The sequence below is a fragment of the Camellia sinensis genome, chromosome 2 (assembly GCF_055761805.1).
Source record: "Camellia sinensis isolate YWXY chromosome 2, ASM5576180v1, whole genome shotgun sequence".
NCBI classification, from domain to species: Eukaryota; Viridiplantae; Streptophyta; class Magnoliopsida; order Ericales; family Theaceae; genus Camellia; species Camellia sinensis.
This window is the reverse complement of record NC_138962.1, coordinates 116,163,940-116,178,245: the sequence shown is the minus strand read 5'-3', so window position 1 is coordinate 116,178,245 and position 14,306 is coordinate 116,163,940. Positions and strand designations below refer to the sequence as shown.

General features: G+C 38.9%; 1 protein-coding gene across 1 annotated transcript; it reads right to left on the bottom strand.

Annotated features, from left to right (window-relative positions):
• Positions 1–13,631: 13,631 nt before the first annotated feature.
• Positions 13,632–14,051, bottom strand: LOC145818964 (uncharacterized). Its single transcript, XM_082912936.1, has one exon. It carries the CDS (start codon positions 14,049–14,051, stop codon positions 13,632–13,634), a length of 420 nt encoding a protein of 139 aa, XP_082769062.1.
• Positions 14,052–14,306: the final 255 nt, after the last annotated feature.

The window sequence follows — 14,306 nt, the reverse complement described above, 5'->3', positions numbered from 1 at the left end:
AATGAGAAAATAAACAGAAAGAAAAATGAAAGAAATAAAATAAAGAAAATGGAAAGAGATAGATAATTTCTCCAAATATGCATTTTTCATATGGAAAAAAAATCATATACCTATATGTATTTTTAAATTTTTATTCAAACTCTAATTTCTCAAAATAATATTTATAAAATTGGTGGTCTTTTTAAAAAATAAAACATCTTTTATACTTTGCTTCGAAATTTTCAAATGAATGATTGTATTTAATCTAATATAAGGTTTAACGGTGATCAATTTATTAGCCCTTTTTTTTTTTTAAGATAAGGTAATGTTTGGTTATTCTACTATTATATATATGATTGTCTTAACAATTTAGAATTTTTTTAAATATTGTATAGAATTTAATAATTTTGTTTAACATTATTAAAACGATGTGTGGGTCTTTATTAATTTTTTGTAAAGCATCAGGGAGGTGAGTGAAATTTACTATTTGAATATATAAGGGCAATCTTAAAATTGTTTACTCATAATACGTGACATTAGCATGACATCATCATATTCTGTTAAATAAATTAACAGAAGATTAACGGTGGGGAATCTTAATAATAGTTTCAAAAAGAAGAATGGTTTCTGTAATTATTGAATCTATATGAGAGGCCCTTGTAATTATTAGAAACCTCATGCGAGGTGAGTGTAATTTACCCAAAATAATTGAATGTAATCAAATAATAAGGAAAGAACTGATGAGACAATTAAAAGAAGAGTTCTAAGGGAAAAAGAAGGTCAACCTGGATAGTTTGTTATTTGATGCTGTTATCCCCAAATCAACAAGATTAAACTCTGGTTTGCATTCTCTGAAAACCACATAATCAAGGATGAAACATAATTAATTTTTTTTAAAAAAAAAAAAAAAAACCAATTAAGAGGATTATGAAAGAAAATGAGTTGCAAGAAAAAAGGGTCAACATGTAACGTTCAGTCTCTGATGTTGCACAATTTATATGGACAAAATATTCGGATTCAGAGTCGGAACAATAATAAATGCAATTTCTTCAGTACACTCGCTTGTTATAGATTGCGTGGATCGGCCAAGTTTCAAATGGAATAGAATAGATGAGGGTGAGAGGGTGAGGGTGAGGGTGAGGGTTATTATTGAGTTTAATGGTGCTAGGCAATGAATCAGCACAATTCTGGTTGACCCAGAACCCACAGGTGGTACAAAGATAGGAGGTGCCTTCATGTTTTGTACCGTAAGCATCACAAAAGAACATGGCTGGCTTTTGAAGAGAGATCAACTGGTGTTGTGTATGACTTTTGTGCTCAATCCTCTGTTGAATACTATATGCCACCGAAGCACACTTCAAGTCAACATCGAAGTCGCATTTAACTAAGTCTTCAATTGTAACATGTCGGGAGTATGAAAGGAGAGTAATACTATAAATATATTTTTTGGGTTTTTCTTTTTAAGAAAAGTACATATATAAATTAAAACTATTTATTGTAGTGAAATTCTGCATTTCTCTTTCTATTTTTGGTCCTCTTCTGATTGTTCCCTAATTTTCCTTGTTTAAACTTGGCCAAAAATATATTAAAGCTAGTTGCAAAAATAATAGTTGCAACCACATTTGATACAGGGGTTTCTGGGTGAGAGAAAAAAAGGGTTGGACTTAGACATACTTTTACCTTGAGCCAAGAAATTTGGCTGACAACCAGCAGTATTTAAAAGTGATGAATGTTAAATAACTGTTTAGTTAATTGAACGAGGCTGGAAATTATGCATGTTTAGTACGAACACTGGTTGTATACAAAAACACTCTTTAACTATGTAGCTGATATTGTATAATTAATTGTATGGTGTAGGTATACGCTTTTCACTGGTTTCACTTTGACAATTGCAATTACTGAGTGGAGCAGCGTCTTGTATTCAGTAATTTATGCTTCATTTCCTACAATCTTTGTTGGAATCCTAGACAAGGATCTAAGTAGAATGACTCTTCTAAGGTATCCCCAGCTTTATGGGGCTGGACAGAGAGGGGAAAGCTATAATGCAAAACTATTTTGGATAACAATGGCGGCCACTTTGTGGCAAAGTATAGCTGCCTTCTTTCTCCCCCTCTTTGTGTACTGGCACAGCACCATTCATGGTTCGAGCTTAGGAGATCTTTGGACACTTGCAGTGGTGATTCTGGTTAATATACACCTGGCCATGGATGTGATTAGGTGGACTTGGATTACTCATGCAGCCGTTTGGGGATCTATAGTTGCAACCTTTATTTGTGTCCTCGTTATTGATGCTATACCTGGATTACCTGGTTACTGGTAAGATCTCTTTGCTAATTTTTTGTTTACATATTGAATATATCTATTTATATTTGTGCACATGTACTTGCCTTCCTTTCTTGTATGCTTCTGTTGCCCATGGAAAATGAATGCTACATCATTGAATCGCATAGCATGATGGACTTTGCATTTGTGCTCACCCTTCTTGCTTGTGTGCCTTAGTTGCACACGACAATTGCATGATAGAGTAATTTTGTGTTAGTTTGCATTGCCAGCATTCTTAACATTTGTTATTGATACCTTTGAATGTTAGTTGCTGCATGCACTATGGCCTTTCTGTTAGGAAGCTCCTCTCAAACTAATTTTTTATTTCAGTTTGATAAAAGAAAAATGTAAGAAGCATGATATAAGCTGAAAAATAAAAAAGAAACCAAAAACTGAACACAAAAGACTTGCACTTCTGTGTAGGGTTGTGTCCCCAGTTGAGAAGCACTTGGAAAAACTCATAAAGCTTTTTCTGAAGAGAGTCAATTTAATATCCATGGATCTCACTTTCAGTTTGGCCTTATAAATAAACTCCAGATACATATACAATCACCCACAAACCATATCAGTTAAGTTGAGTGTCATGCGCCCCATGAGAGTCAAATATGAGACTTTTTACTTCCTATGTTCAAACCCTTAGCCACAGGGCCACCTGTGTGGGTTCTTTGAAGCTTAGCTCAAAATAAATTTTTCTAGAAAGTAAATTGGTCAAAGTACCTAGATTATTTTTTTTAAAGAGTTCATTATATACAAATTTTAAAGCATCTACAAAACAAAGGTCGGGTTGTGATCCCTAACTAACCACTACAAGCAGTGGTTTGCTACCAATAGCGGTTCCAGAAATTCTTTCTATTGTATTCTTTACAGAGACACTCCAAAACATGGGTATTAAATGTAAGCAAAGAAATCTTTTCTGGGAACATAAAACTAATTGCAATTTTACAAAAATTTTGTGATGCATAATAACGAGAAAAATTATCGGTGATCAAACAAACATCACACCTAATTAATAGCTACACCATACATAGTTCTAGGGTACAATGTCTCGTTCAAAAATAAGATTAGAGAATCCACAGAAAACAAAGAAGAGGGAGAGAATATTACATTGTAGAGTAAATATTGGGTATAAGGGATAACATATTCAATCATATTTTTATTGGTTAGTGACACCACCTAGGATTATGTCATTGTTAAAAGTCAATATTTATGAGTGTTACATGGTCTCCTATTTTTCACCATTTTTTTTTTTTTTTTTTTTTTTGTTGTTGTGTAAATTGTAAGGTAATTATAGAATGTGTTGGGATTTGTGGGTGATAGAGGTTAGAGGCAATCGGTCGTTGACCTCTGGGAAGATGGTAGGCACTTCAATGACTTAAGATCACCGAAGGTGGAGGAGTAGAAGACCAAGGCAAGCTTAGAGAGGGAAGAGGTGGCAGTGAGAGACCTTAAACACTTAATGTATGTTATGTGATTCTTGTTGCTCTTGCTGTGTGTTTTGGGCTGCACTTATGATGCCGTTATATAGACTCTAGGAGTATTGGAGACCAAGCAACCTCAAGACAGGTGGCAAGTTCTCCTTAACTCGACAGGACGGTGATATCAGCCCTACTAGCTGTGTCCTATGATTCAGGTCCTCGGGGAGGTTGTATCATAGGAACTGCAAGGGTAGGTGTGATATCTTTTGAGGCGTATCATATGTGCATCAGATGTAAGTGTAAGGTCAACGTCTCTTTCTCTAAGCCAGGTCAAAGGGGGAGCTATCACTGCAGGGAGATAGCTACACGACCTTGACGATCCCGTGGTCTTAGCCTCCAATCCACAATCCTCTAATGATCCCAAGCGGGAGTGCCTAGGTCCTGCTCCCGACCTAGGCGGCCAAGAGGGTGAATGCATGGGTGAGCCAAGGGCTCACCTCAGTAGCCAAGTAAACATAGGTGAGCCAAACATATGTGAGGCAAGAGTCTGGCTATGTTGTTATGAAGCTGGGTGAGTGGGTAGACAATACATTTCTTGAGTTATGAAGGGCCATGAAGAGCTTTAAGTGAGCCAGCTTCATGTGGCCTTGTTTCATTCTTGGTGGTGCGCATGCCCCTGCTTAGGCTAGGCATACAATCTCGACTCATCGTGGTGCCTCAGGGGTCTGCCACGTGAATGCGTAATGGTGATGACATACTCATCGTGGTGCCTCGGGGGTCTGCCATGTAGATGTGTAGTGGTGTTGACGTGACGCCCGTTGGTCTCGCCACGTGCCAACTATAGTATAGATACCCACATTAATGCCCCCCTGTAGTTAAAATAACTCATGCAGTTAAAAAAAGTTTTGATTTCTTTTGAATTAAAGGGAGAGATACATTTCAATTTCATTTGGCACGAACTGGCCGGACGAAAATATGGACTTATTGGGCGATAGCCTCATTCCATGGGATCTCTATTACATCACATGAGATTTCAACTTCATTCCATAGGCACCAAATTCCGCCTGTTACTCTTTCCATGCCGCTGGGAGGTGGGTTCATGGTCTTGGTGTTGGAGTAACCCATGATTTGGCTCATGAACTGAGCCTCGCTTCCCCTTTTTTTTTGTGTTAGTGATGATGATGAGGTAGAAGCGTCCGCTAGAATGTAGGTGCATGTTGTGTTGGAGAAAGTTAGGGCGAGCGACGCCCTCAGTGTTGAAGAAGACGATGTTAAGTGGAATGTTGTAGGAGATGTTTGGCTGAGCGTTGCGGGGAGCGCTGTCTTCTCCCATGTTGAGATCTGCAAAGTTCTCTATGTCCCACCCAAGTCCCAAATCTTCATTTGGGTTTTCTAATGGTGCTGACATGATGGAGATGTGGTGGTCTAGGTCTCTCTCTGTCGGTCTTTTCGAGAGGATATTGATGGTGATCCTCTCGAAATGTGGGATTAATACTTGATTTGCCTGGCAGGTGGATCCTTGGAGAGTGAGGCTGATTTCTTGGTTTCGCAAAAACCAAGTGTGGGACAGTGGTATTGTGTAAAGTTCTGGAATGGTTAGTGCCTTGTACCATCCTCTTATTTTACCCCGAAATTCTTCTGGTACCTCTACGACTGTATGAGCAGATATTGGGTGTTGGATCCAAGGGGATTCGCATAGCAGATCTTGGAATTGCCATGGAGGCATGGAGAGCATCTTTTGAAAGAACTCACACACCGGGCGACGACGGTGAGCAGGAATGGAGCTTGAAACTCTGGAGTTGGAGCTTGAAGCTCTATAGTTTGAGCCTCTCTAGTTTGGAGCCTTGTTCACCGACGGCCAAATGGTGTTATCTTGATGCCCCTCTCCTCCGGAAGCCATTTAGAGAGAATGGGTTGTTGAAGTTGAGAGGAGAATGTTGGCGAGTGGATATGAATTTGCTTGTGTTGTTGTTGTTTTTTTTTTTTTTTTTTTTGATGTCCCGTATTTGCTCTCTTATAAAGATGAGATTGCATTGGGAAAGAGGAGGTGAATTTACTAACTTTTGCAGCTTTACATTGGGAATGGGCGATCTATGAAGAAGACAACTCATAAATTGAAGTTATAGGTTTAGAGTAGACCTACTGATTTTGAAGTTGCTTATAATATAATGTGATAGCTTGTGTAGCTATTAGTAAAGTGACTTTTTGAAGGCTTTAAGGTATTTGCAGTCTGTAGCAAAAGAGTTTGATTAGTTTAAGGATTCATCTTTGGAAAGGTGCAATCTTGAATATGTGCGTATATATACACATTATTATATATATATATATATATATATATTTTGAATTCAAAGAAGTTTGTGTATATGACTTTAGCTTGTTCGAAACTGTTTGAAAGGGGAGTTCACCCTTCTTCTTCTTTTTTTTTTCTTTTTTTCTTTTTATGTACTCTGTGTATTTTGAATTTGACCAGAGCTATCCAAATTCTGGTTATTTCGTCCATTTCTCCTTTTATCCTTTGTGCAGACCCTGTTTGTTTTTTTTTTTTTTTTTGAACTGGATAAGAGTGGGACTCTGTATTATCCGGTTGCTGCCCACATCTTCTCCTTTTGCCCAATGTGTACAAGGATGTTTTATTGACATGGTTATCTGTAACTGGGTTTCCTATACCATTAGGAAAACTGTTTGGCAAATCTGGGTTTTTATGTTTTTCTTTTCAGCTTGAGTTTTAGGTTCCTTCATAATCTCTCATTCCAAGTTGAGTTCTGGGTTGTTAGAGAGAGAAAGGAAAGAAAAAAGGCGGGCTCGACAGCCGTGAGAGAGGAGAGAAAGTTTGTTGTTAACAATTCGGTTTGTGAATCAAAGAAGCGGATCAAAATCACGAAGAGAGAAGAGATACGGGTTGTGAGAGAGAGGAAGGAGGGAAGAAAGGTGCCGGCTAGTTGTGGTGGTTGTCGACCGCGAGCCGTAACAATTCTGTGAGGTGCGACATTGGAGGGCTGACCTTAGATACATTTTGCGACAGAGCAGGGTTAATTTTTCCATCCCTTTGATTCACCAAAGCTAGGGTTTGGAAGGGTAGTTGCCGTCGTCGATTCTTAAGGGAAGAGGCAAAATCTCAGTGACTGACCGGCTATAGAGAAGGTGAGAAGAGAGAAGGCTGAATTGGGAAGTGGCGGGCCACAGTTGGGAGTTGGGTGAGGAGGAGTTTGCGCGTTTGAAGTTGAGCTACGATCTGGGAATCATCTTCTTGGAGTTGTCTGCCGTGAGGTATGCTTCGAATCTCCCTTAGATTGGCTATATATGTGTTTATTTATTCGCTATATATATATATATATATGTATATATGTTTTGTCTGTTTTATGATGAAACAAAGAAAAAGAAAAAGGGGCAGACTATTGTAAAAATAAATAAATAAATGAGGAGGTAAGTCAAAAATGAAGGGTGCACTTTGGAGAGTTGTACAATAATAAAATTGTTATTATTTTAGTAAAGAGCCAAGGGTTCGAGAACCCTTTTTTTTCTTTTTTTTTTTACATATTGGAGAAATAGTCGGGAAATAAAAATAAAATATTAGACCAAGATATTAGGGAGTTACAAAAGAGGATTTCCACGCTTAGAATATTAGGGAGTTATGAGATTGGAGATTTCGAATAAAATATTAGAAATGTGGGGAGCTATGGAATTGGTGAGCCATAAAACTATTAGGAGAGCCCTGATTTTTGAGAGTTTGAAAAATGTTGGAGAGTTGAAAAAAAATGAAGACCTCTAAAATTAATAATAAAATATTAATGAACTAAGAAATTGGTGAGCTATGAAAATAATAGTAAAATATTAGTGAGCTACGAGAATGGTGAGCCAACACATGAAGAGTTATGGAATTGGAGAATTTTAACAAAAATATGAAATTGGTGAGCCATAAAAATATTAGGAGAGCCTGATTTTTGAGAGTTCGAAAAATGTTGGAGAGTTGAAAAAAATGAAGACCTCTAAAATTAATAATAAAATATTAATGAACTAAGAAATTGGTGAGCTATGAAAATAATAGTAAAATATTAGTGAGCTATGAGAATGGTGAACTAACACATGAAGAGTTATGGAATTGGAGAACTCTAACAAAAATTAATAAAATATTGGTGAGCCATGAAATTAGTGAGCTAGGAACATAATAATAAAATATTAGTGATCTATGAAAATGGTGAGCTAACCCATGGAGAGTTATGGAATTGGAGAATTCTAACAAAAATTAATAAAATAGCGGTGAGCCATGAAATTGGTGAGCTAAGAAAATAATAATAAAATATTAGTGAGCTATGAGAATGATGAGCTAACACATGAAGAGTTATAGACTTGGAGAACTCTAACAAAAAATTAATAAAATATTGGTGAACCATGAAGTTGGTGAGCTAAGAAAATAATAAACTATTAGTGATTTATGAGAATGGTGAGCTAACCCGTGGAGAGTTACGGAATTGGAGAATTCTAACAAAAATTAATAAAATATTGGTGAGCCATGAAATTGTTGAGCTAAGAAAATAATAATAAAATATTAGTGAGCTACGAGAATGGTGAGCTAACACATGAGGAGTTATGGAATTGGAGAATTTTAACAAAAATTAATAAAATATTGGTGAGCCATGAAGTTGGTGAGCTAAGAAAATAATAATAAAATATTAGTGATCTATGAGAATGGTGAGCCAACACATGAAGAGTTATGGACTTGGAGAACTCTAACAAGAAATCAATAAAATATTGGTGAGTCATGAAGTTGGTGAGCTATGACAATAATAATAAAATATTAGTGATCTATGAGAATTGTGAGCTAACCCGTGGAGAGTTATGGAATTAGAGAACTCTAACAAAAATTAATAAAATATTGGTGAGCCATGAAATTAGTGAGCTAAGAAAATAATAATAAAATATTAGTGAGCTACGAGAATGGTGAGCTAACACATGAAGAGTTATGGAATTGGAGAATTTTAACAAAACTTAATAAAATATTGGTGAGCCATGGAGTTGGTGAGCTAAGAAAATAATAATAAAATATTAGTGATCTATGAGAATGGTGAGCTAACACATGAAGAGTTATGGACTTGGAGAACTCTAACAAGAAATTAATAAAATATTGGTGAGCTATGACAATAATAATAAAATATTAGTGATCTATGAGAATGGTGAGCTAACCCGTGGAGAATTATGGAATTAGATAACTCTAACAAAAATTAATAAAATATTGGTGAGCCATGAAATTGGTGAGCTAAGAAAATAATAATAAAATATTAGTGATCTATGAGAATGGTGAGCTAACCCATAGAGAGTTATGGAATTGGAGAATTTTAACAAAAATTAATAAAATATTGGTGAGTCATGGAGTTGGTGAGCTATGACATGGAGAGCTACGAAATTGGTGAGCTATTACATATGGCTCTAACTCTAACACTTAGGAAAATTCTTGAAGATTGGGAACGTACTCTAAACATAATAATAATAAAATATTAATGAGCCATGAAATTGGTGAGCTAAGAAAATAATAATAAAATATTGGTGAGCCATGAAATTGGTGAGCTAAGAAAATAATAATAAAATATTGGTGAGCTATGAAATAATAATAAAATATTGGTGAGCCATGAAATTGGTGAGCTATGACATGGAGAGCTATGAAATTGGTGAGCTATCACATATGGCTCTAACTCTAACACTTAGGAAAATTCATGAAGATTGGGAACGAGCTCTAAACATAATAATAATAATAAAATATTGGTGAGCCATGAAATTGATGAGCTAAGAAAATAATAATAAAATATTGGTGAGCCATGAAATTAGTGAGCTATGACATGGAGAGCTATGAAATTGGTGAGCTATCACATATGGCTCTAACTCTAATACTTAGGAAAATTCATGAAGATTGGGAACGAGCTCTAAACATAATAGGAGAGCTATAAAAATATGAAGCTCTAACAAAGATTAATAAAATATTAGTGTTGTAAAATTGAAAGTCTAGTTAGCATCACATGGTGAGCCAAGAATTAGGAGAACCGCATCCGACTTTGATCTGCCACATATTGGGGAGGCGGGACTGAAATCTGGTCCGCCCCTTGTTGGGAGCTAGGAACTGGGTGACTTGAGGAGGTCATTGAGGGGAGTAACTCTATTCATATTGGTGAGCTAATGAAATGTGAGCTAATAAAATCAGAGAGCTGGTTTGAGGGATTTGAGAAAACATGAAGTAAAGTAAAGAGCTACAAAGTAAAAGAGTTATTCTTATTTATTAAAAAAAAAACAAATAATTATTATTTTTATTTATTTAGTTGATTAATTAATTAATAATAATAATATTATTATTATTATTATTATTATTATTATTTTTTTTTAAAAGTATAAGTGTGATTCATGAATGCAAAACTTACTTGTTGCAATTTGGGGTAATGTAGGTAGAAATTGTTTGCTCAGAATGAAGCGGAAAGCCGTTGTATGTTCGTCGAAGAAAGTGGCCAAAAAGTTGCAAGCAAAGCAAGTGGGGAAAAGGCTGCTGAGGTGCCTTCTGTCGAGCACTGGTTTCGTGCTCCTTATTTTGTAGTCGGGGAGAGATTCTAGCAACAATTGGAGGATAAGAGGACTGTTAATCGATCTCAAGTTTTGTTGGGGGTACCCGAGGCAGAAGAAGGAGCAGAGGGGATGATAGCTCCAGAATCTATTATGCGGTTACACATAGAGCGCAGCCTCTACCCATATGCATTCCCAGCTCATGACAGCTATGCTTTTACCAAGAATGGTGGGGGTTTTGATACTTGGGCTGAGGAAGTGCTGACTAATCCTTCTTCTAAAGAGGTTTTAAAGAATGCAGGTGTGTATGGTGCTATAGTGGCAAGTGTGGGGTTAAATGTGAGAAGGGAGCCATCATGGTTAAGTGTGGTTTTTTTCTGTTGGAGTTCTAGTTCTCACACCTTTGTTACTCGGTGGGGGAAATTGACACCTACATTGGAGGATGTCTGCGCATTGACTAGTTTGCCTATACTTGGTGTTGCAGATCCACTTTCTAATACATCTGTTCCGAGTCATCTAAAGATTGTGTCGATTTTGAAAGCCTCAATTTCAGAAGCAGGATTCTTATTGAGCGACTACGATAAAGGAGGAGTGTATCTTGGGCCGCAGCGTCGGGAGCATTGTAAGAATACCTTTGGGGGATGGCTGCGATATTGGTATCGAGATTTGAATCCATCTCCGGCAGAAGGAACCGAGATAGAAGAAAATGGGGTAAATGGGCCTGGATATGAAAAGTATAAGCATAATTCCACCTACCTTGCTGCTTTCCTTGTATATTGGTTGAGTCGATATATCTTGGAGGGAGCACCCAAGGATGGAGTAGACCCGTCTGTGTTTGATATTGCTGCTTATCTTGCGAGTGGTCTTTCAGTTGCACTTGGGCCACTGTTTTTGGGGACTCTATACAGACGGCTTGATATGTATCAGGTTGGAGCAAAGAACTCGAAGGGTCGGTATGATGTTATTAGTTTTGTATCGACTTCCTTCCTGTAGATGTTCTTGTATGAACGGTTTCCTAGGCTTGCTCCTAGGCCGACTGATTTTGAGCCTGGAGAGGGGCGAGAGCGCCGAGCTACAAGGTGGTACGGGACACGCATTCGGGGGCCGCTGATGGATATTTTTGATGATGAGAGTGAGTTTATAGCTCGTCCGCACGTTCCTCCTGTGGTCGGGGTGGTTCCGTTTCGGATGTATGACTCGAGAGATTCTGAGGTGGCTTTTGATAGTCGACTAAGTAATGCCGAGACAATGACGGCTTGTAGCTTCTTGTCATGTTCCTTGCCTTATTTTATAGGAAGAGCTTATGGCTCTATATCCTATAATCCGGCGAGAGTGGCTCGCCAATTTGGAGTTGATCAGGGGGTCCCTAGTCCTAGCATAGTCCTTCCTGTAGCTGATACTTTTGAGCAGTTATTTTGTCATACTCATCTTCCGAGACTCCAGAAGTATGGCAAGTTTATTCGGACGAGGACTGATCGTGTAGGTGGGGTAACAGTTGGTTGGCGACATTATTGGAGGGAGACTTTTGCCACCTTTCAAGAGTTTCTCGGGGGTGATATTGGGGACTTAGAGTTTATATGCATTCCATCGGATATCGAACTGTGTCAACCGTGCGTGAAGGGCCAGACTGAATTGGCTAGAGGCGAGTTGTCTCTATTTGCACGCTTAGAGTTACTCTCTGATGTGTTGACTTAGGTGAGGGTGGTTGGTACAGACGGTTTTCGAGGGGAAGTTGGTACATCCAAACGACGCCCAAGCCAGCCTAGGAATGAGCCTTCCCAGAGAATGAAGGTTAGCTTTTTTTTTCTTTTTTCTTTTTTGTGATTTTCTTTCTTGTTGTGTTTCCTTTATGTGCTTCTAAGTTTGGCACTTCGTTTCTTCAGGTACAAAGGTCAGCTATCCATCATGATGTTTCTGTGGCACCTAGGGTGGCGGGCGTGCCTTCTGAGGAGGAGAACTCTGCTGATGATTTGCTTCCACGTCGGCGATTGCGGAAACAAAGTAATGCTAAAGGTTTTAGTGATTCCAAAAGTGAGGGTGACGATGGGGATAGCTCAGAGGCCAATTTGAATGCGAGGGATGACGATGTTGTTAAGGTTACATTCAAGCGGGCAGATGTTCCTCTTGATAGGATGAGATCTGAGGTTGTTGCGCCATGTGGTGAGAGTAGAATGACTTTTGCGCCTCCTCTATTGCAGTTAGGGCATCTGGTGGCACAGTCAGTTAGGCTTGGGGAGTCGGATGTTGATGACCCGACTGGTCAGTTGCTTTTGTCTGATGTTCAGTCTCGCCTGCCTCCTGGTGGAGTCCCTACCATATCTTTATTCGGTGGGAGTAGTGGTTTTTCATCAGTTGATGCTCGTCTTAGTGTGCCTTCAGTTGTGGCTTTAGTTGGTGCTCAGACTAGCCTTCCTTTGGTGGATGTTCAGCCTGGTACTTTGCTTGCTTCGTTGGGAGTTGTTACTAGTTTGTCACTTGGTAAAAGTGGTAGTTATGCCCATGATGATACTATTGCTCCCGACGGTCGGGCGAGTTTACCTTTCTTGGATGGCGAGTTTACCGTGACCCGTCTTGATGGTGGTTGCATATCCTTGGCAGGGGCTGATGGCAAGGGGCAAGTCCTCGATCCTAAGGTACTGTTTGCTGGCGTGCGAGATGAATGTTTGCCTAGACTGAGTTTTATTTTTTATCATAGGCCCAGCACTTTCATGCGTTTGGAGGCTATGTTCTTACGACGCTATTTGTTAGAGGCGTTCGGTGATATGCTCAGTGGGTTTCATGGTCTTACTCCGGAGACTTCTATTGATACGTTTCAATCATTTCAGGCTGCTGTGGCTGAGTTTCAATGGCATGAGTTTGAGGTGAGCTGGCTGAGAGAGAGTTTGTCTCGTATGGAGGTGCAGGTAAAGAATCACCATCTCAAGTTTGAGCTAGCGGAAATGGACACGGCTTTGATGGAATCGGCGTCTTCTAGGGAGAAGGCTATGGTGGAGTTAGAGCGGGCGACCAAGGCATTGGCGGATGTGGACTTGGCGATATCGAGTTTGAGAGAGAGGAGAGCCATGGTAGAGGCTCAACTTATTAGTGTGGAAGATGAGGCTTTTGACTTAGATAGCCAGATAGGTCCAAGTTAGACAAGTTGAAGAATTTCTTGTACTGGTTGAGCTAAGACCCTAAGCACTGTATATATTTTTGTTTTCTCTCTCTATCTTTTTTTTTTTTTTTTGGATTGATAATTTATTAATAGTTACACAAAACGTAATGAGAATGGAGATAGCAAATGATTGTTTATTTAACATAAGCATGAGCTGATGTCTTACATTGCCATTACATCAGTAAGAGTAAATTTCTCAGGGGTGATTCTTCACTCTTATCCTAAGGGAAATAGGCCTTTAGCCATTTAGCATTGATAGGGCTCAAGAGAGCTTGCGAGTTTGGTTCAGAAATTCTATAATAACCATTCTCGTTGGCCTCTCTTACTACGTAAGGTCCTTGCCACTTAGGAGTGAACTTGTGGGTAGCGATTCCTCTCATGACATGAGGTGCAGCACGAAGTACCAAGTCACCTTCTTGGAATTGTCTGGGGCGCACCAAGGTATCATAGGCTCGAGCTATGCGACTTTGGAAAACTTTGAGGTTAGCCAGGGCCTTGTCCCTTCTTTCATCAAGGATCTCCAATTCATAGGATCTGGAGTCTGGAGTAACTTCACTTCGGAGGGCCATGCGAGCTGAGGGTATGGCAATTTCCACTGGAAGAACTGCTTCCGTGCCGTATACCAATGAGAATGGGGTCATTTGAGTCGGCCGTCTTTTGGATGTTCTGTAAGCCTAGAGCGCCATTGGGAGTACGTGCGCCCAATCCCTTTGATAATCCTTGAGAGTCCGTGAAAGGATTCTAAGGAGTGTTTTGTTGGTCGCTTCTGCTTGCCCATTCCCTTGGGGATAGTAAGGCGTTGATTTATGGTGCGTGATGTCATAGGAGACAAGGAGTTGTCCGACTTGGCGGTTGACAAAAGGGGTCCCATTGTCTGAAAGAATTACTCTAGGTAT